The 24,057-nt window shown below is 40.9% G+C and overlaps 1 protein-coding gene across 4 annotated transcripts; it reads right to left on the bottom strand.

Annotated features, from left to right (window-relative positions):
- Positions 1-1,852: 1,852 nt before the first annotated feature.
- On the bottom strand, positions 1,853-24,057 carry LOC139461160 (cholinesterase-like). Of its 4 annotated transcripts, none has more exons than XM_071242726.1 (4): positions 22,738-22,825; positions 5,388-6,878; positions 4,714-4,901; positions 1,853-2,137 (listed from the first exon to the last, which is right to left on the bottom strand). In XM_071242726.1, the coding sequence occupies exons 2-4, from the start codon at positions 6,869-6,871 to the stop codon at positions 2,031-2,033; spliced, it is 1,779 nt and encodes a 592-aa protein (XP_071098827.1). In that variant the 5' UTR covers positions 6,872-6,878; positions 22,738-22,825; the 3' UTR covers positions 1,853-2,030. The 4 variants fall into 4 exon arrangements, with proteins under 4 accessions (XP_071098827.1, XP_071098825.1, XP_071098826.1 ...); XM_071242724.1 differs by lacking the exons at positions 1,853-2,137; positions 4,714-4,901; positions 5,388-6,878; positions 22,738-22,825 and adding exons at positions 12,289-12,574; positions 15,183-15,370; positions 15,857-17,347; positions 23,959-24,057; XM_071242725.1 differs by lacking the exons at positions 1,853-2,137; positions 4,714-4,901; positions 5,388-6,878 and adding exons at positions 12,289-12,574; positions 15,183-15,370; positions 15,857-17,347.

Raw genomic sequence — 24,057 nt, 5'->3', positions numbered from 1 at the left:
AGATTTGGAAGTGCGCTGTAAATCAGACTGTGTAAATTGGCTGACTTTCTTAACGGGCGGCGCGTAGCCCTCAATAGAAAATACATATAGAACTTAACATAATATGAAGCTATTAAATGATGAGCAGATGAGGGGATCCGTACCCGCAGCTAGGAACTACCCAATCCCTTAGTAGAGAAATAGAAGACAATGACTACATCAGAATACTTTTCATAGTAACTTCAAACCGATTATGATGTACCCAATATTCGTTATGCCGTAACAGTGAACGTCCATGACTTGCGTAAAACGGGAACCTCCTCTTACATAATGCTGACACGCAGTGCACTCATCACACTTGGTTAGAATGCACCCGTGAGTCCAGACTCTTTGTTAATCTGGGGCACGGGTGGCCCAGTCGCGATTCGCTGTGCAGATTTTCGTCCCTTGACCACGCCAGAAACCTGTGATTGTGGGTTCGAATCCCGGTTCGCCCCGATTATGTTTCTAGGTTTATCAGCACCATACGCGTGCTCGTGGGTTTCACCGAAATGGTAAACGTCTGCGACCTGCATCACTTCGGGCTTTCCTCCCACATTAAGCTGACACGCCGCGATATAACTGTAATACTGTAAAAAGCGGCGTTAAAGCCAACTCACTCACCCACTCACTCACTATGACAATGGAAAGGGTTTTGCCTCTTTTATTGAAAAAAAAACATATATGCCCCACAAGGATAAAAGGGACCTTATGAGTGCTAGGATACAATTGTGCTGTGACGTCATACAGAAAGACGTTTGACGTCAGCTTACTTCCGTAAATATCGCCATGTGTGCGGACTGTAGAAAATATAATATTTTTCTCCCGTTAGCTCGTAATGTAATATAACCATTTCAAAACATTTAAGCATACATGTCTACTGTCAATTAAACAGACATTATATTAAAAACTGCAACTGCACGTATTGTACTGTATAAAATACATGACTAACCGTTCTATAGGGTAACTCTGATAATACTTCTATGTGAAATAAAAATGGCTGTTCTTTATAATGTGTGTGTGTTCTGTTGTTTTGACAGATGTTTGACAAACACCTTGACAGTCTAACGGTTTCGCCTACCCCATCTCCCTCCCGTAATTTATTTGTAAGATATCAGAAACATAGCTGAACATGTTCGGGAATGATAACAATGAGACTGACTGCGTCATCGTCCTGGAATCAAAATGCGACAATAACAACTGAATATGGCATAACAGTTTATTTTCCAGCACATAACTGCTGGAGAAAGACATCCAATACATGAAGATATTATTTGTTAGCGAGTACTACTAAAATCACGTTCCAGCATTCCCTTACTTTAATTTTGCGATTGAATTTCACATTGCATTGCCTTTCCATGAATATATTTCGGAGTAAAACTGTGTTTGCAATGCAGAGCTATGTTTTCTATAGATTTGACGGCGGTATCAACGAGGTAATTCTTATTTTAATAGTCCTATCGCATGCCCATGTCATTAACGTACATACAATACACACAGTGTGTGACTATAGTTTTGGCTTTAGAAATATTCCAGGGACTTCACAACGACATACACCAACAATAGGTGTCACAAATTGTACATACATATACACGTTATCCTACACACAATGGTATGAAAGAAAAATACATACAAAAACAAACAAAACACAATAGGATTTGCTATACACTAATTTGGGGCATGTCATCCGACTGATGGTGTGTTTTGGTGTTTTTTTTTACAAACATGTAAGTACAATTAAGCTACATACAAAAACAAGTAAGAAAGAAAAATTAAAATACCTAATTATATAATTATATTTGCTGTTGTATTGAGCAATATGAATCTCCACGCTTTTAAGGCGTAAATTGGTCTTAGAGGAATGGTCATACAGCTGATCCTTTTCGAATTGTATGTGCCAATTCGTGTCAGCTGATTCATTAGAGATAGTCATCGATCTAGACTAAAAGGTTGTAAGACCTACAACTACACGTGACCACAAACACGATGTCATTGAAGATATCGCTCCAAGTTCAAACACTTACTAAAGTTGCAAGTACAGCAACTAGACACATGTTCACAGTAAATGACATCCTGCTCCCACTGGTGTGACATCTGTAGACAACGTTCTCAGTTGTTGCTGAAACAGACGAGTCAGGCATTGAGATATAGTTACAGAAACACAGGCACGTCACAACGACGACGACTGGCCTCGTAATTATGGTCATCGACAATAATTAATTGCAAACATTAAACGTTTTATTGAGTATGGTTTTAGGCATCTTCCCGAGGCAAGACAGTTAACTAACTATAAAAGTCCAGTTTCCACCCTTGTCGAACTAGGCTGGTATTATGGAGTTACATTTTGGCTGGACTAACGAGTCTATGCATAGTCCATCAAACTCGCGCACCAAAATCGAAATCCGGTTCATAAACTGTCGTCAGATTTCGGTCGATTGAAAGATTTGCAAAGCATGTGTACCGCCAACTCGTTGTCAGCAGATATTTTCTAAATCGTTTCATGTTGTTATCAAGGTACTCACGTGATTTGATGCATTTCGCGATGTAAGAACCGTTTTATCACAATATAGATCTTGATTATCGATCAGATCGTCCTGACTGGACGCCATTTTGTGTGAAGCAAACGCAAGTGATACGAGAGGTGGAATCTGATTGGTCCATAGGAGAGGCTTAGAGGGGACATAACTGGTAATATCCACTGGTGGCGCTACGATCGACCCCAGTAATTCCAGCCTAGTTCGGCAAGGGTGGAAACTGGACTTTTAAAGTCAGTTAACTCTCTTGCCTCGGGAAGATGCATTTTAGGAAGTGTGTATCAAATTCCCAACACAATTACCAGAGTGAGTGAGTGAGAATGGTTTTAAGCCGCTTTTACCAATATTCTAACATACCATGATAGGGGAGACCAGAAATGTGCTTCACACAATGTACCCGTCGCTGTGCTTAGTTAACGATTACGCCGCATATGCTAGACTAACACCTCACCCACAGAGGAACCGACTCGTAATTGTCTAAAGGCCGTTAAGAGCGGACGCATTCACGTAAAGTCGAAATATTCAAATAGATAGCCCGATTGCATTAATGCGCATTAACAACGATAAATCAACTAACGTTTAAGGTTGGTTGATTGGTTGTTTTACGCCGCACTCAGCAATATTCCAGCACGTTTAAGGCTCTGATAGCACTAGGCAATTACAATCCAGGTGAAGCATTAAAGAGTTCATCTACCATACCAAGAGGCAAGCCAAGTCTACCGAGTGTGTCATTTAACAAACAAAATCCAATTCCAATTTTGAATAACATAATTAATAAAACCATCACATAAGGTGCAGCGTTTGTACTTTCAGAAGATGTTTCCTGTACACTAAAGGCCCAAATGGGAATATATAGAGGATATTTTAAATGTCGTGTGAAATATCATGTTTCTCTCATCGAATGAGAGAGATGGGGGCGGGAAGGGGGAGGAGATATTTTCACGAGATGAGGGAAACATCATATTTCATGAGGCATATGGTATATCCTATTTATTATATACTTTTTGTGTAGGTTTTCTACACGAAAATTTAATTATTTCAGTACAAATGTAAAACCTTAAACGTAAATTCTTCCCACCTAACGCAAAAAGAAAAAGAAGAATAGCCTTTTTTGCAAAATCTTTAAATCAAAAAATATTTAGGGTCACGAAAATTCTGTGTCATACATATAGATATGATTATATACAAAATCAACTTTAACAAAAAATATTCTTGAAAACAAGTGGACCGCTGTTGGAAGCGAAAAATACACGCTGGACAAATAAAAAAAACTTGCATTGCGAAACGAGCCGTCTCGATGGACGAGTTAAATGAACGTCAAGAAGTGAAATTAAGTCCATAATTGACCACCTATCATTAATTTGTCTTGTCAATGAGGACCTCACTCAACAGGGACGTCAACAGTTTATGTACACTTCAACACTTACGATAAAGGGTACAATTTAAGGGGATGTACACTGTAACTCTCGTATGACAATAGTTCCGTCAAAATGTTATATTCACTGCAGTGATATATCATGTGTTATGTTCACTGCAATGAAAATATCACTTTTCTCACCTTCAGAAAACTCAGTCTTTCACACTGAAGTATATAATAAAACATTTATTGTTTCATGCATCAGCAATAGCAATACAAGGGGTCTGTCCTTCATAACAATACCTATAAGGCGAATCGTACCCTAGCCTTCCGAATGACAACCGGAATTCAATGCCGTAGTCGCTAGACTACCCCACAACCCGCACTAGTCTATGACACGTATACCGTATTCGACGTAATAAGCGCCCCGCTCTAAAAGGCGACCACGGCGTTATTTGCTAATGTAATGGCTAGTGAACAATCCCAGTTAGCACCGTTTCCGATTGATCAATGTACACAAGACTTATTTATTCGTGTATAATACGCACTCGTTTGTTATATGCACCCTTAATTATGGGCAATTTAATTCTCGAAAATATATCTGTCGTGTATAATACACACATATTCTTCTTTCATATCATTTCAGGCTGTCAGCATAAATCACAAAATTTACTCTCTTTCGACCGCGTTTTTAATCTCACCAAAATTATATTCTAATAAGAACCCCTATTTCTAATATTGAGAGCGCCCTGGGCGCTTATTACGTCGAATACGGTATGTGTAACAGTAAGAAACGTGACCTACTGCCGGAGCCTGTAGATGTTTCCTCCTTCTTGTTGATCAGTGGCACGAGACTGTTCCAGAAAACACACTGCTGCTTTCTCATGCCCTGATCTGTGGATTGTCCTGACTCAGAGAAGACAAGGAAGCGTTCATCCATCGTTTTGTATCCAGGCCATTGGAAGCTGGGTGTTTCTGGCAGGTTGGGGTTGCTGTCAAAAAGAGTGACTCCCGTTTAACATCATAACAATTGTCCACTTGCTGGTGTGCTTTCTCACTCACATGGCGTCGAGTGTGATTGGTCCGCGCTCCAACCAGAACACACGCACATGGGGATATTTACCAATCAGAGCCCTCGAGGCACAACACACAGTGAGTGAGTATGGTTTTACGCCGCTTTTAGCAATATTCCAGCAATGTCACGGCTGGGGACACCAGAAATTGGCTTCACACATTGTACCCATGTCGGGAATCGAACCCAGATCTACGGCGTGACGAGCGAACGCTTTAACCACTAGGCTACCCGACCGCTCCTGAACTGGATGATTTACAGGCTGCCGCCAAAAAGCTTGTGGCCCTACACAAACAGACAGTCACCAAATGGCATACATGTGAGTCTCAGTATACAGGCGCATCAGACATCTCACTGCCAAATATACAACATCAGTCGTCCTGTCATATCTACAAGAAGTACTTACCCAGTTTTAGCAAAGTTCGTCCAATATGTCATCATACTCCGACATGTTGACTTCTCCGCCTCCGATGCAATAAAGGCATTGCCAAGAGGATGCCCAAACACCATCTCGATCTCAAACGAATGAGGGACTCCCACCCACGGCGGCAGTGGTAACGAGGAGATCCTATGATTGAAGGAATACAAGTAAACGTTGTTTTTGGCAGAATATGAAGCCGCCAATCTGGCAACTGGACACTTAAAGCTACCGTCTCCAAAGACGCTGTCCGCACTGTCCACGTAGTTTGGATGTAGAGAGGGGACGTGAACGTCAGCATATTGAGCCATAATTGCTTCGACCATAGTTGATGACTGACCATTGAATGCCGCTAACGTTTCTACAGTCGTTCGAAACTGTGTTCTGTTGACATTTAGTTGATTTGCAAACGGGGAAAATATTGTTGGCATAAGTAATAAGAGGAATATAATGCCTTCATGTTCGTTCACTCCCAGAAGTATTTCTGCTTGCTTCATTTGGCCTTTCTGCACGAGAGATGATGGAGAGTCTGGTAAGAAATGACCATCCACGACAGGAATGAATGCGTCAGAACCAACATCAGAAACGAGAGCCTGATACTGTAATATCGTTTCTGAAGGCAGGTCTTTGATACATTGGAAAATGTCAGCATCGGATTTTCCAGAACAGCTCGACAGCTCCGCAAGTCTTCTGGTGCTTCTGATAGCCTTCGATGGTTCCATCGATACCCATGTTGCATCTGGGGACCCACTTTCAAGAATGGCCCGCGTGAAGAAGTCGCGTGATATGGGCGATAACAAATGAAGCCCAATCGATGCTGCCCCCGCGCTTTCTCCAAACAAGGTGATCATGCTTGCATCTCCGCCAAATCTTTCAACATTGTTCTTTATCCAACGCAGGGCAAGAACCTGGTCCATGAGACCTTGATTACCAGGAAACGTGTCAGGTCCAAGATATAAGAAACCATGAGCACCCAGGCGATAGTTCATGGACATCACGATGACGTTGTTTTCAGCCGCAAGATACTGACCATTATGCAAAGGCGTGTTAATAGATCCAGTCACAAACCCTCCACCATAGATCCACACCATGGTTGCGAGTTTCGCATTCGATGTGACATTAGCTGGCGCCCATACATTGATGTAGAGACAATCCTCACTGAAGAGGGGTGGAATTGCTCTCCAAGGCATTCCGATTGCAGGTTGGGCTGCTTGATGGCACGATGGTTTCTTTGAAAGTGCGTCCTTGACCTCCGGTCGCCAAGGGTCAATTGGTTGTGGGTACTTGAACCTAAGATCACCTATGGGGGGTTTAGCATAAGGAATACCATAGTAGGTGTCGATGGACTTGCCAAGGACGGAAGTTCTCAGACCAACAACTTTGCCATGCGTGGTGTCGACTTCCTGTGCAGACGCTCTCTGTGCTGTTGTGATGAGGCAGGAGACCAGTGTGCACAGCAGTATCTGCGTCATGGTTTGTCTGTAAAATATGTAAAATATAATCATTATTAAGTCATGTGTAGGGTCGAGATGAGCGAGTGAGTGGTTCAGCTTCAATAACACTGAACCGAATTTAAATGGGTCTTAAATACATTATGATCACATGTTTGCAAATCCTCAATCTCATTAAAATCAGACCTTAGTTCTCGCACCGCTAAACAAAGATCTGAAGACATCCCATCAGGGATCAGGTCAGAACGACCTTTTCCCCCACCAATCAGAGCGTCGCTTACCATAATTCGAGAATTTGTCAAAATATGTTTCGAAGCGTAGTCGCCAATTTGAAATTAGTGCCGTAAAGCACGAGAAAGCCTCCCTCTGATTGGTCATTCCATTGGTCGGTCAAAGTTCGCGCAAGGTCGGTCTGACGTGACCCGTAATGGGATGTCCTCAGATCTTTGTTTAGCGGCAGCAAGAACTAAGATTTGATTTTAATGAGATTGGCAAATCCTGAAACTACACTAAATTTATGTCTAACTTAGTGAGTCACGTTTTAGGATAATTATCAAACATAAAGTGACATCGATATTGGTCGTGGTGGATGAGTGAGTGCATGACTGAGGTTCAATAGAAAGAGAAATGGGTCATAAAACAACATAATAACTTGTTATAAAGCTATAGTAGTGAGTGCCTAAATGATTCAATTATATGGCGTGAGTTTACGCCAGGTTACATCTATGCCTAACAGTACATCAATAATATAAATATTCCTGTACTTTGACAGTAGAAGCGTTTCACTCACGTACAACTGATTTATGTTTACTGCTTAAGGCCAACGTCAGCAATATTCTAACTGTATGATTTTATTTGTTTGTTTGTTGTTTAACGCCGAACTCATCAATATTCCAGCTATACGACGGCGGTCTGTAATTAATCGAGTCTGGACCAGACAATCCAGTGATTGACTTCATGAGCATCGATCTATGCAGTTGGGATCGATGACATGCATCACCCAAGTCAGCGAGCCTTACCACTGTCACGTATTGAATCAACCACAAACACAAATGAAGTTGCAATACAGATTTATTCCCTCCCTTAAAGTAATTTTAAATCCCAATAACAATATCTAAATTCAAACTAATACCAACTTAACTAACACAACTAACTAAACTAGCTTCTCCTACCAATAACAATACTACCACCTACTACTAATACTAATATCTTAATACTTACAGTACAAATGTCTACTACTAATAATACAACTATCTACTACTAACAATACAACTATCACAATACACTATCCTAATACTTATAGTCTACTTCTAACAATACTAACACTAATACAAATGTTCCAAGAATAACACAACTAATACACAGTAAAACTTTGTGTGTGTATATATATACAACAACACACAACCACAAAAAAACAGCCCCAAAAGATACAAAGCCACTCCACTGTCACTGTCACAACAGTTCTATACAGAACTTTAGAATCTCTGATGTTATTGAACAGTTCATACGAGAATTCTTCCTCATAATATCGAATGGTGATATTTCCACCCATAAGGCGATGTTGTCCCCACGGAGTTAAGGGTGCCTGTTTACTTAGATGCCACGGCTGTGATCATCCTATGATGTGCACACGGAAAACGGAGATATTTCTCTCCTTACGTAGGGTCGGAGAACTTCTCTCCTTACGTGATGTTGGAGGTTGATACTTCCTCCTACGTATTATCGGAGGTACTTCTTCCCTCCTACGTACTATAAGGTTAACCGGCCAGTTCCGGGACACTACAATGTAATATAAGCAATTACAGTCACTGAGGTATGTGTCACTACCTCACAATACATACAGCCATGCACCAATACTCCGATTTACATATTACTGAGTTGAACTGTTTATACTTTGATCATGTTGTGGTTATTTGTTACAGTGGCTTTACGCTATTACCATCAATATGTGTATATAATTACGTTTGGAAAAAATACATAACTCAAAATTCTATCCTCTAAAATACAATTCAACATGAAACAATAAATGTAAAAACTTACGCCAATCAGAGTAGAAGTCTCCCACAATATTAGTCCATGCCTTACATGACCATGCTGATTCTGGCTGACTGTACAAACTATGACCCTGCCCCGCTATTTAAACTGACCCCAAAGCCCAAGCTACCCCTGACCTCCCTATTGTTACACCAATTAAATCCCCAGCTATCAGCCGTACCCAGTCACGCTTCCCTGAACCTAACCTGTTCCCATAGTATTACCTGACAATATCTAAAAACAACCCGCTAAGCTTAATATACTAATGTAACCATACCGTAATACATCTATCTGAAGTACTAACATATAATTAAAATATACAAGATTATCTGTGATCTTGACAACCACCCGATCCCGTTAGTCGCATTTTACGACAAGCATAGGTTGCTGAAGACCTATTCTACCCCAGATCTTCACGGGAATCGTTTGCATGGAAAGTAGAACATACTTGAGCGATGGCAGTGTGGAACTTAGGCACTTAATTTAATTCGATTCAATTGATGACACATGTTTGTTGTAAGTCATTCAAGCGACGCGTATGAAACCCGATAACTCGCGTAGTATAAACCACGTTAATCTAGCTATACAAATTTAAATCCCTTTAAACTGTTAACACCTTTTTCAATGAATGCTTACTAAATTAGTGTTATGTTTTGCTTACGTTTTCGGCGTAAATCCTACCTTGGTAACACAAATGTCATTCAAGAAATGCTTTTAAAATCCTTCAACTCGCGCCTTATATCTCACGTCAATCTAGCTATAAAAAGTCAAGATCCGATTAAATTTTTCAACACAATTTTCAATGGACGATGACAAACTTTGCGTTACCCTATGTTTACAAGAAATAAAGACAAATCCTACCTTGATGGACCACACAAATACGCAGTTATACAACCACAGAGAACTGTGCTCTGTGTGAAACACCCCCGTCCTAGTAAGTTGTATTTGAAGAGAGGATCCGTCGCGTCACTGAACACCTTTCAACGCTATGTGTGTTTAGAAACGCGCGGGTCGCTTCCCAGACATTCTATTTGACCTGTTCTACTTACATACACTCTCTTCACATACCCGGTAATCTGAAACCCATGGTCTAGATGCATATACCCTGCACAAAGAACCACACACAAAGAAACGTATTGTGTTACAGAAATATGATACCAGGTACAGGGGCTTCTGTCTAATGTGAAAATACAAACAACCCCAAGAAATTAGCTGTTTGTATTATTCGCGCTATGAGGCAACCATTTAAAAGGGTGTTTGTTTTCAATAATTATTTAAACTTTGCTTGTGATTCAATGTCATGCACGCATTTGAATTAACATAGTCAGTTCATGAATGACACCAGTGGCAGTCAACCAAATATGCAGGATTACTGTTAATTATTCATCCTCTTTAGTCGTACTGTTTGTTATTTAGAGGAAGGCCAGTCACGCTTTATCACAAATCAAGCATCAAGCTAAAAAGTCGCATTCTGCTGATATGGTGTACGGTTTCTGTTATTAACTTTACTTAACTTAACTTCAGCCAAATGAGTGAGTGAGTATGGTTTTACCCCGCTTTTAGACACACACACAATTTGCATATAAAAAATATTATAACTCCGCTCCACTGAACATGTATAATGTGTTTACGGACACCCGTCAATACTTACAATTCGGTTCATGTCACCCCAGGCATACAAGAACTAACATTCCTTATTCACTTGCGCGTATGTACCATCGTGTCGGAAACGGATAAAAGAGACTTAAGATTGAAAGAATTGATAGGTTATCTCAGGAAGCTATAGTTAAAGGGTACAATTTAATGGGATATAACTCTTGTATGACGCTATAGAAAAGTCGTTAAAAATTCCAAGACATACTCTCCTGAAACCTAATGAAAATTCTGTGGGCGATCAAATTATACCGTTTGTGTCCACCTTCAATCCTAATAACTGTGATATCATGCCAGTCATAAGGGACAACCTCCCAATTCTACAGTAAAGTGATAAAATGAAACAAGGACTGAATAAATTTAAAATTATAAAAAGTAACAGGCAACCAAAAAATCTCAAGCAAATTCTTTGTCCATCCAAACATTCTTGTACAGAGAGTGTACCATGTGTAAGTAGATGTAAAACACCAAGATGCGGCACGTGTAACATCATAAGTGAAGGTACTACTTTCCTTTTTGCAAATGACAAGGGATTCAATGTGAAAGCCGACATGAACTGCCGCAGCAAAGATGTGATGTATGTTATGAGATGTTCGGGATGCGGCGAAAACTACATCGGTGTAACTAGCATGGAATTAAAAGATAGAGTCACTGTACACAAACAGCAAATTAAAGACCCTGATGTTCGATGCTTGGGTGTCAGCAAACACATTGATGATTGTGGAAACGGGAAATTTAGTATTTTTCCGTTTTATAAATTGTAGGTAACAAGCAGCTGAGACTGGAAAAGGAAGTATGACGTCATATTATATGTCATTGCCAGTTACACTGAAGAGCTGTCATGAGACAGCGAAAGTACTATGTCTGAAGATGATAGACTAACGTGGACTTTATTATTTTATTATATATATTATTATATATATACCAACATGACCAACAAGATGTTCGATACAATTCCGCGTTATAACAAGCAGCACAATGTTTCTGTGTTTGTTCAGATGAACACTTGACTTGCCTTTGCATGTGTTTGTAACGAGAATGATAATGTGGGATAACTGATAATAAAGGGAATGATAACAATGAGACAGACCACGTCATCGTCCTGGAATCCAAATGCGACAATAACAACTGGATATATAATAGTTTATTTTCCAGCACATAACTGCTGGAGAAAGACATCCAATACATGAAAATATTATTTGTCAGTGAAGGAGAACTATTAATATATTATCACATTCAAGCATTCCCTTATATCACATTTGCGACTGAACATAAAATTGCATTGCCTTTCCAAAACTGTGTTCTCAATGCAGAGCTGTGTTTCCTATAGATTTGACGGCGCTATCAACGAGGTAATTCTAATTTTAATAGTCCTATCGCATGCCCATGCCATTAACGTACATACAATACGTACAGTGTGTGACTATAGTTTTGGCTTTAGAAATATTCCAGGGACTTCACAACGACATACACCAACAATAGGTGTCACAAATTGTACATACATATACACGTTATCCTACACACAATGGTATGAAAGAAAAATACATACAAAAACAAACAAAACACAATAGGATTTGCTATACACTAATTTGGGGCATGTCATCCGACTGATGGTGTGTTTTGGGGGTGTTTTTTTTACAAACATGTAAGTACAATTAAGCTACATACATAAACAAGTAAGTAAATAAAATTAATATGCTTAATTAAATAATTATTTTTGCTGTTGTATTGATCAATATGAATCTCCACGCTTTTAAGGCGTAAATTGGTCTTAGAGGAATGGTCATACAACTGATCTTTTTCGAATTGTATGTGCCAATTCGTGTCAGCTGATTCATTAGAGATAGTCATCGAACTAGACTAAAAGGCTGGAAGACCTACAGCTACACGTGACCACAAACACGATGTCATTGAAGATATCGCTCCAAGTTCAAACACTTACTAAAGTTGCAAGTACAGCAACTAGACACATGTTCACAGTAAATGACATCCTGCTTCCACTGGTGTGACATCTGTAAACAACGTTCTCAGTTGTTGCTGAAACAGAAGAGTCAGACATTGAGATATTGTTACAAAAATACTGTCACGTCACAACGACGACGCCTGGCCTCGAAATTATGGTCATCGACAATAATTGTTTGCAAACATTAAACGTTTTAGTGAGTATGGTTTTAGGCATCTTCCCGAGGCAAGAGAGTTAACTAACTATTAAAGTCCAATTTCCACCCTTGTCGAATTAGGCTGGTATTATGGAGTTAGGCTGGACTAACTGTCGTCAGATTTCGGTCGATTGAAAGATTTGCAAAGCATGTGCACCACCAACTCGTTGTCAGCAGATATTTTCGAAATCGTTTAATGTTGTTATCAAGGTGCTCACGTAATTTGATGCATTTCGCGATGTAAGACCCGTTTTATCACAATATAGATCTTGATTATCGATCAGATCGTCCTGACTAGACGCCATTTTGTGTGAAGCAAACGCAAGTGATACGAGAGGTGGAATCTGATTGGTCCATAGGAGAGGCTTAGAGGGGACATAACTGGTAATAGCCACTGGTGGCGCTACGATCGAGCCCAGTAATTCCAGCCTAGTTCGGCAAGGGTGGAAACTGGACTTTTAAAGTCAGTTAACTCCCTTGCCTCGGGAAGATGCGTTTTAGGAAGCGTGTATCAAATGTCCAACAATATGTCGACTGCGTTACCAGAGTGAGTGAGTGAGAATGGTTTTAAGCCGCTTTTACAAATATTCTAACGCTTTTACAAATATTCTAACATACTATGATAGGGAGACCAGAAATGTGCTTCACACAATGTACCTGTCGCTGTGCTTAATTAACGATTACGCCGCATATGCTAGAGTAACGCCTAACCCACAGAGGGAACCGAATCGTGATTGTCAAAAGGGCCGTTATAAGAGCGGACGCACACACGAAAAGTCGAAATATACTAAATAGATAGCCCGATTGCATTAATGTGCATTAACAACGATAAATCAACTAACGTTTAAGGTTGGTTGGTTGGTTGTTTTAAGCCGGCACTCAGCAATATTCCAGCACGTTTAAGCTCTGGTAGCACTAGGCAATTACAATCCAGGTGAAGCATTAAACATTTCATCTACCACCCCAAGAGGCAAGCCAAGCCTACTGAGTGTGTCGTTTAACAAACTTGAATCCAATACCAATTTTGAATAACATAATTAATAAAACCATCACATAAGGTTGCAGCGTTTGTACTTTCAGAAGATGTTTCCTGCACACTAAAGGGCCAAAGGGAATATATAGGGGATATGTTTCTCTCATCGAGTGCGGAGGTGGGTTGGGGTGTGGGGGTGGGAGGGTGTGTGTGTGTGTGTGGGGGGGGGGGGGGGGGGGGGGGAGGGGCTGTGTGTGGAGGAGATATTTGTACGAGATGAGAGAAACATCATATTCATGAGACATATGGTATATCCTATTTATCATATACTTTTTGTGTATACAGGAAAATGTAATTATTTCAGTACAAATGTAAAACCTTGAAACGTAAATTCTCCCCACCTAACACAAAAGGAAAAAGAAGAATAGTCTTTTTTGCAAAATCTTAAAAAAATAAAAACAAAAGTATCAAAAAATAGTTTAGGGTCACGAAATTCTGTGTCATACATATAGATATGATTATATACAAAATCAACTTTAACAAAAAATATTCTTGAAAACAAGTGGACCGCTGTTGGAAGCGGAAAATACACGCTGGACAAATAAAAAAAGGTGCATAGCGAACGAAACGAACGAGTTACATGAACGGCAAGCAGGTGAAATTAAGTCCATAATTGACCACCTGTCATTAATTTGCCTTGTCAATGAGGGACCTCACGCAACAGGGACGTCAACAGATTATGTACACTTCAATACTTACGATAAAGGTACAATTTAAGGGGATGTAACTCTTGTATGACAATAGTTCCGTCAAGTGTTCACTGCAGAGATATATCATGTGTTATGTTCACTGGCAATAGAAATATCACTTTTCTCACCTTCAGAAAACTCAGTCCTTTCACACTGAAGTATATAATAAAACATTCATTGTTTCATGCATCAGCAATAGCAATACAAGGGGTCTGTCCTTCATAACAATACCTATAAGGCGAATCGTACCCTGGCCTTCCGAATGACAACCGGAATTAAATGCCGTAGTCGCTAGATTACCCCACAACCCGCACTAGTCTATTCGACGTAATAAGCGCCACCCCCCCCACCCCCCCCCCCCCCCCCCCCCCCCCCGCCCCCCCCCCCCATCTCTAAAAAGCGACCACGGCGTTATTTGCTAATGTAATGGCTAGTGAACAATCCCAGTTAGCACCGTTTCCGATTGATCAATGTACACAAGAATTATTTATTCGTGTATAATACGCACTCGTTTGTTATATGCACCCTTAATTATGGCAATTTAATTCTCGAAAATATATCTATTGTGTATAATATACACAGATTCTTCTTTCATATCATTTCAGGCTGTCAGCATAAATCACAAAATTTACTATCTATCGACCTCGTTTTTAATCTCACCAAAATTATATTCTGATAAGAGCCCCCTATTTCTAATTTTGAGAGCGTCCTGGGCGCTTATTACGTCGACTACGGTATGTGTAACAGTAAGAAACGTGACCTACTGCCGGAGCCTGTAGATGTTTCCTCCTTCTTGTTGATCAGTGGCACGAGACTGTTCCAGAAAACACACTGCTGCTTTCTCATGCCCTGGTCTGTGGATTGTCCTGACTCAGAGAAGACAAGGAAGCGTTCATCCATCGTGTTGTATCCAGGCCATTGGAAGCTGGGTGTTACCGGCAGGTTGGGGTTGCTGTCAAAAAGAGTGACTCCCGTTTAACATCATAACAATTGTCCACTTGCTGGTGTGCTTTCTCACTCACATGGCGTCGAGTGTGATTGGTCCGCGCTCCAACCATAACAAACGCACATGGGGATATTTACCAATCAGAGCGCTCGAGGCACAACACACAGTGAGTGAGTATGGTTTTACGCCGCTTTTAGCAATATTCCAGCAATATCACGGCTGGGGACACCAGAAATAGGCTTCACACATTGTACCCATGTCGGGAATCGAGCCCAGATCTACGGCGTGACGATCGAACGCTTTAACCACTAGGCTACCCGACCGCTCCTGAACTGGGTGATTTACAGGCTGCCGCCAAAAAGCTTGTGGCCTTACACAAACAGACAGTCACCAAATGGCATACATGTGAGTCTCAGTTTACAGGCGCATCAGATAACTCACTGCCAAATATACAACATCAGTCGTCCTGTCATATCTACAAGAAGTACTTACCCAGTTTTAGCAAAGTTCGTCCAATATGTCATCATACTCCGACATGTTGACTTCTCCGCCTCCGATGCAATAAAGGCATTGCCAAGAGGATGCCCAAACACCATCTCGATCTCAAACGTATGAGTAACTCCCGCCCACAGCGGTAATTGTGACGAGGACATCCTTTGATTGAAGGAATACAAGTAGACGTTGTTTTTTGCAGAATATGAAGCAGCAAATTTGGCAGCTGGACACTTAAAGTAACTGTCTCCTAAGACGCTGCCCGCACTGTCCACGTAGTTTGGATGTAGAGAGGGGACGTGAACGTCAGCATATTGAGCCATAATTGCTTTGACCATAGTTGATGACTGACCATTGAATGCCGCTAACGTTTCTACAGTCGTTCGAAACTGTTGTCTGTTGACATTTAGTTGATTTGTAAACGGGGAAAATATTGTTGGCATAAGTAATAAGAGGAATCCACTGCCTTCATTTTCGTTCACTCCCAGAAGTATTTCTGCTTGCTTTATTTGCCCTTTCTCCGCGAGAGATGATGGAGAGTCTGGTAAGAAATGACCATCCACGACAGGAATGAATGCGTCAGAACCAACACCAGAAACGAGAGCCTGATATTGTAATATCGTTTCTGAAGGCAGGTCTTTGATACATTGGAAAATGTCAGCATCGGATTTTCCAGAACAGCTCGACAGCTCCGCAAGTCTTCTGGTGCTTCTGATAGCCTTGGATGGTTCCATCGATACCCATGTTGCATCTGGGGACCCACTTTCAAGAATGGCCCGCGTGAAGAAGTCGCGTGATATGGGCGATAACAAATGAAGACCGATCGATGCTGCCCCCGCGCTTTCTCCAAACAAGGTGATCATGCTTGCATCTCCGCCAAATCTTTCAACATTGTTCTGTATCCACCGCAGGGCAAGAGCCTGGTCCATGAGACCTTGGTTACCAGGAAACGTGTCAGGTCCAAGATATAAGAAGCCATGAGCACCCAGTCGATAGTTCATGGACATCACGATGACGTTGTTTTCAGCAGCAAGATACTGACCATTATGCAAAGGCGTGTTAATAGATCCCGTCACAAACCTTCCACCATAGATCCATACCATGGTTGCGAGTTTCGCATTCGATGTGATATTAGCTGGCGCCCATACATTGATGTAGAGACAATCCTCACTGAAGAGGGGTGGAATTGCTCTCCAAGGCATTCCGATTGCAGATTGAGCTGTTTGATAGCACGATGGTTTCTTTGAAAGTGCATCCTTGACCTCCGGTCGCCAAGGGTCAATTAGTTGTGGGTACTTGAACCTAAGATTACCTATGGGGGGTTTAGCATAAGGAATACCATAGTAGGTGTCGATGGACTTGCCAAGGACGGAAGCTCTGAGACCAACAACTTTGCCATGCGTGGTGTCGACTTCCTGTCCAGACGCTCTCTGTGCTGTTGTGATGAGGCAGGAGACCAGTGTGCACAGCAGTATCTGCGTCATGGTTTTTCTGTAAAATATGTAAAATATAATCATTATCAAGTCATGTGTAGGGTCGAGATGAGCGAGTGAGCGTTTGAGGTTCATTAACATTGAACCGAATTTAAATGGGTCTTAAAAACATTATGATTACATGTTTGCGATTCCTTAATCTCATTAAAATCCGACCTTAGTTCTCGCTACCGCTAAACAAAGGGGTCACGTCAGAACGACCCTTCATCCGACCAATCAGAGTGTGGCTTACCATATTAGGAAAGTGACAATCGGAATGTGATTTCTAATCCAGCAATTTCGAAAACTTTAACACGGGCTATTCCGAACGATAGTTACGGGTTTAACGACTGAATCCATACAATTTAGATCATCTATTAGCCATTCCAAAATGTTCTTTTGTTTAGGTTTCAAATTTGTAATCAAGAATTTGTCAAAATATGCTTCGAAGCATAGTCGCCAATTTGAAATTAGTGCCGTAAAGCACGAGAAAGCCTCCTTCTGATTGGTCATTCCATTGGTCGGTCAAAGTTCGCGCAAGGTCGGTCTGGCGTGACCCGTAATGGGATGTCCTCAGATCTTTGTTTAGCGGCAGCGAGAACTAAGATTTGATTTTAATGAGATTGGCAAATCCTGAAACTGTTGATGTCTTTGGTTTAACGCTGCTTGAACAGTATTTCATTTACACCACGTTGTTTCAGCTTGAAAGATATACTTCATTCAGGTCTGATGTGGCATTGCATGATTGGTCGGTTGGTTTGTTGTTTTACGCCGAACTCAGCAATATTCCAGCTATATGACGGCGGTCTGTAATTAATCGAGTCTGGACCAGACAATCCAGTGATTGACCTCACGAGCATCGATCTATGCTGTTGGGATCGATGACATGCATCAACCAAGTCAGCGAGCCTGACCACCCGATCCCGTTAGTCGCCTCTTATGGCAAGCGAGGGTTGCTGAAGACCTGTTTTACCCTGGATCTTCACGGGTCTCACTGACTTTGGTTGATAATACCTCAGTCGTACTTTGGTTCATCTTCTTTCTTTTGAATTAGCAATAGCATGTAGTGACATGGATATATGTCATGGTGGATGAGTGAGAGCGTGAGTGAGTTTTAATAGCAAGACGTTGAAATGGGTCATACAACATCATGATAACTTGTTATAACGCTATAGTAGTGAGTGCCTAAATGATTCAATTATATGGCGTGATTTTACGCCAGGTTACATCTATGCCTAATTGTACATCAATATTATTAAAATTCCTGTACTTTGACAGTAGAAGAGTTTCACTCACGTACAACTGATTTATGTTTGCTGCTTAAGGCCAAAGTCAGCATTATTCTAACTGTATGATTTTATTTGTTTGTTTGTTGTTTAACGCCGAACTCAGCAATATTCCAGCTACGCGACGGCGGTCTGTAATTAATCGAGTCTGCACCAACCAAGTCAGCGAGCCAGGCCACCCGATCCCGTTAGTCGCCTTTTTACAACAAGCATAGTCACCTTTTACGGCAAGCATGGGTTGCTGAAGACCTATTCTACCCGGATCTTCACGGGAATCGTTTGCACGGAAAGTAGAACATACTTGAGCGATGACAGTGTGGACCTTAGACACTTAATTTAATTCGATTCAATTGATGACTCATGTTTGTTTGTAAGTCATTCAAGCGACGCGTTTGAAACCCGATAACTCGCGTAGTGTAAACCACGTCAATCTAGCTATACAAATTTAAATCCCTTTAAACTGTTAACACCTTTTTTCAATGAATGCTTACTAAATGCTTACTGCTTTTTATGTTTTGAATGAAAGAGCATAAAACCTCCACCATCAAATCCGACAGCAAATCAGCCATCTCGGACCATATCATCAACTGTCCCAATCACATCCTCAACTGGGACAACGTCCAAATCCTCGCCAACAACCTCCATGATTTCCCTAAAAGAAAACTAACAGCAGCAGTCCACATTCGCCGCCACAAGCCATCAATCAACATAGATCAAGGCTATTTCATCCCATCCGCCTACTATGAACTCATCAAACAATAATTACTTATCCTGTTTATTGGCTTCAAGTCCCTATTGGCTTCCACCTATGTGTTTTCTGTCCATCGTGTTGTGACAGCATAATCCCTTTGTTGTCAACACCTACCTATGATATCCCACTCATGTATGCAATTGTTGTTAATGTTAATCCTCTGCTGTTAAACCTCCACCTACTATTTATATTCTGCACTATGTCCCTCAATACACTTAAAACAGAAAACAAACCCACAAAAGAACCAAACAATAACAATCTAGAAATAAATCAACCCTACACAATGGAGGAGCTCCTCTACGTAATCCAAAACAGGAAAAAGGGCACAGCCCCAGGATTAGACCTAACCTCTTACCAAATAATTAAAAAACTCCCCCTAAAACTGCTCCAGGCACTACTCAAACTATACAATCTCATCTACCTAAACGGACAGGTTCCTACTCCCTGGAAACAGGCCCTAGTCATACCAATCCCTAAACCTAATAAACCAGCTAATCAAGCTAACTCATATAGACCAATATCCCTAACTTCAAACTTATGTAAAGTAATGGAATCAATGGCTAAAAATAGATTACAACATTACTTAACCCAAAATAACACCATAAACCCAGATCAAAGCGGTTTCACTCCTGGCCGCTCAACCCTAGATAACCTCGCCCGACTAGAACAAGATATTAAGACAGGACAACTAAATAAACAATATACCACAGGCATCTTCTTAGACTTCTCTAAAGCTTTCGACATGGTATGGCACGATGGGCTAATACAAAAACTTAAAAAAATAGGACTCAAAGGTCAGATAATAAACTACATCCAGGACTTCCTAAACAATCGTAAAATAACCGTGGGTATAGACCAAACTCTATCGGACCAATGTCCCCTAGAAAATGGCACTCCACAGGGCAGTATCCTCAGCCCCACCCTCTTCAATATAATGATAAACGATCTATTCGAGGGTCTATCCCCTAAAGTAAACACATCAAAATTCGCGGATGATGGAGCCATCTGGATCCGCACTAAAAGCATGAAAATGGCCAAAAATCTACTCCAAAAATCTCTTAATAAAATACAACAATGGGCTGACAAATGGGGCTTCTCCCTTAACTCAGAAAAAACAACAGGAATAGTATTCAAACATAAAAACATGAAACCCGCCTCCCCAATCCTCCAGCTAAACAATCAAACAATCAAATTTCAAAAACAAACCAAATTCTTAGGACTTATTTTCGATGAACATCTCACCTGGGATGCTCACATCCAAAACCTAACAACTAAATGCAGTAAAGACCTAAACACCCTAAGATGCCTAACTGGCTCTAACTGGGGAGCCTCCAAAGATACTCTCCTCTCTCTCTACATATCCCTAATTAGATCAAAACTGGACTACGGCTGCGCCATATACAACACCCTAAACAACTCTCTATCTAAAAACTTGACTCAATACAATATCAGGCTCTCAAACTCATTACACGCACCCAACATGGCACCTCCTACACCTCACTTCAGGCCTTAACAGGAGAAATGCCACTAAGTCTACGCAGGGAACAGCTAAGCTTAAATTTCTGGGCCGCGTCCCAATCAAACCCTCTCATCCAAAACTTAATAAACCAAAACATCAGCCCTAAAAACCAAGCTCTAGCTCGTAAACACCCCTTACTTACCCCAATATCCCAAAGAATAACAAACTACCTAAATGAACACCAAATTAAAAATCTTAAACAAAACTGCAAACAATCAAATATCTTCACCCCTAAACTTAAAATACCCAAAATAGACACAACACTAGCTAGCCAAATAAATAAACAAACCGACCCAAACATAGCTAAAACTACCACACTAGCATACATACACAAAAATTGGCCAAATTGGTGTCACATTTACACGGACGGATCCTCAGATCCGACCTCCAAACACACGGGTTTCGGAGTCCATACCACACAACCAACTAAAACCACACAATCCTTCCGACTCCCAAATAACCAATCAATATTCACGGCCGAACTAATGGGCATGGCCTCAGCCCTCCACAATCAAGAATCCAAAAACAACCAAAAAATCCTAATACTTACTGACTCCCTAAGTGGACTACAAGCCCTCCAAAACAAAAATACCAAAAACCGACCTAAATTAATAAATCAAATACTTAAAAGCTCCAACGACCTAACAAAAGCAGGCAAACAAATAACCTTCTTGTGGATACCCGCCCACGTAGGAATATACGGTAATGAAAACGCCGATAAAGCAGCTAAACTATCCCTCAAAATCCCAGAAATAAGCTTAAACTTACCCATCTCAAAATCAGAAATTAAAAGTGTAAACAAACAAAAAATCACAAAAAAATGGCATAACCTATATCTAAACTCAAATAGCCAAATCAAAAGAGTGCTCAGCAAACCACTAACCAAACCAAAAATTCTCCATCCATCCAAAAAAATCGACAGAGTAATCACTAAACTCCAAACAGGACACACCAACCTAAATAACCACCTAAAAAAATTTAAAAAACACACTACAGGTAACTGCCCACACTGCAAACAACAAGAAACCCCAGAACACGCACTCATCCACTGCACACACTACCTAACACATCGAACCGCATTACAAACCACCCTCAATATAAACAAGGCTCTCACTCTAAGAAGCAATACTAAACCCACAAAATAAACTAGAAAACTTCAAGGCCTTAGGCGTATTCTTAATAAAAACGGAACTAATAAAACGCATCTAAAACCATAATAACCTACCAAATCAAAATCACAAAAACAAACAATCATCCACCATACCCAGCTCCCTTAGTTCTCCTCCCCAACCCCATCAGCATCTATTCCAAATCTCAAAATTCCCAAATTCTATATAAGCAACCCCTAAAGCCCCCTCTTGGGTTGCACAGACCACCCTCGCCCCTTTCGGAAACACATTAACTGGCCTGGCCGGGCCCGTGTGCGAAATACGCGTCAGTCGGAAAGCGCACGTTAAATCTCCAAAGTAAGTAAGTAAGTAACCCTCAATACGCATCAGTCGGAAAGCGCACGTTAAATCTCCAAAGTAAGTAAGTAAGTACCCTCATTCAGTCTTGCTTGACAACGGTATAAGGATCTATACCGAAACGTCGCTTTTCACAGTATTAAAGAGTTGTTATCCATAAAATTGTGTCTATCTTGTCTTCCGTCAACTTCTAAGTAATGCATATCAAACAATTTAACACAAATGTCATTCAAGAAATGCTTTTAAAATCCTCCAACTCGTGCCTAATATCCCACGTCAATCTAACTATAAAGGTTAAGATTCGATTAAATTTTCAAAACATTTTTCAGTGGACGATGACAAAGTTTGCGTTACCCTATGTTTACAAGAAATAAAGACAAATCCTACCTTGAAACACCCCCGTCCTAGGAGCTTGTATTTGAAGAGAGGATCCGTCGCGTCACTGAACACCTTTCAACGCGATGCGTGTATAGAAACGCGCGGGTCGCTTCCCAGGCATTCTATTTGACCTGTTCTACTTACATAAACTCTCTTCACATACCCGGTAATCTGAAACCCATGGCCTAGATGCATATACCCTGCACAAAGAACCACACACAAAGAAACGTATTGTGTTACAGAAATAGTATACCAGGTACAGTGTCTGTCTAATGTGAAAAGACAAAAAACAAACAAGAAATTAGCTGTATTCTTCGCGCTATGAGGCAGTTTATAGGATTTTGTTTACAATAATACCTGAGACATCCCCGAAGGTCACCCTGACCCAGGTTATTTTGTTGTCACCATGTAACAGTGAGTGAGTGGGTATGGTTTTACGCCGCTTGTAGCAATATTCGAGAAATATCAGGGCGGGGGACACCAGAAATGGGCTTCGCACATTGTACCCATGTCAGGAATCGAACCCGGGTCTTCGGTGTGACGAGCGAACGCTTTAACCACTAGGCTACCCGACCTCCCCTCAGCCAAATAAAAGGATACTCCCATGGTGGCTATAGATGAAACAAACAGGAAATGGTTATTTTTGCGAACACCTGATGTCATCTCTGTTTTGTTTGTTTGTTTGTTTGTTTGTTGTTTCACGCCGCACTCTGCAATATTCCAGCTATATGACAGCGGTCTGTTAATAATCGAGTCTGGACCAGACAATCCAGTGATTGATATCACGAGCATCGATCCACGCAACCCGGATTCATGAACTGACTATGTTAGTTTAAATGCGTGCACGACATTGAATTAACGCTGCAACTTAATAATCTTCGCAAAGCAATACTTGGTGATACTGTAATAACTGACCCAGCTCTCCATGGTATGTAACTGACGTTATCTGTCAAATTCAGAATAAAACACACTGTCATGACACACACTGAGACGATGACTCAACATTCCTAGTCCAGTCAGTGTTTACCCAAGCGTGAATGGGGCATCTAACACACACACACACACACACACACACACACACACACACACACACACACACACACACACACACACACACACACACACACACACACACACACACACACACAACACACACACTTAGAAACTAACACACACATAGACACGTGCCATATAAGTTAAATAAGACGTTAAAAAAACCATTAACCCTACCTCAGTCTTTATAGTCGTGGTGTCAGGAATGGTTAGTTTATTACAATTAGAACGTCACTAAACAACTTGTAACGTAGGCCGCCATGGTGTATGCTCCGC

Source organism: Haliotis cracherodii, unplaced genomic scaffold (genome assembly GCF_022045235.1).
Source record: "Haliotis cracherodii isolate W230 unplaced genomic scaffold, xgHalCrac1.p SCAF_14, whole genome shotgun sequence".
NCBI classification, from domain to species: Eukaryota; Metazoa; Mollusca; class Gastropoda; order Lepetellida; family Haliotidae; genus Haliotis; species Haliotis cracherodii.
This window is presented reverse-complemented; position numbering and strand designations above follow the sequence as displayed.

Bases quoted from the DNA above. Each gene is read 5' to 3' on its own strand.
- LOC139461160 (XM_071242723.1), bottom strand. From the start codon at position 19,145: ATGCTCTTTCATTCAAAACATAAAAAGCA. The intron at 17,348-19,116 runs GTAAGCATTTAG...CATATTTTACAG, and splicing joins CATTCAAAACATAAAAAGCA to AAAAACCATGACGCAGATAC. The intron at 12,575-15,182 runs GTAGGTCACGTT...CTTCTGTTTCAG, and splicing joins AACATCTACAGGCTCCGGCA to CAACAACTGAGAACGTTGTT.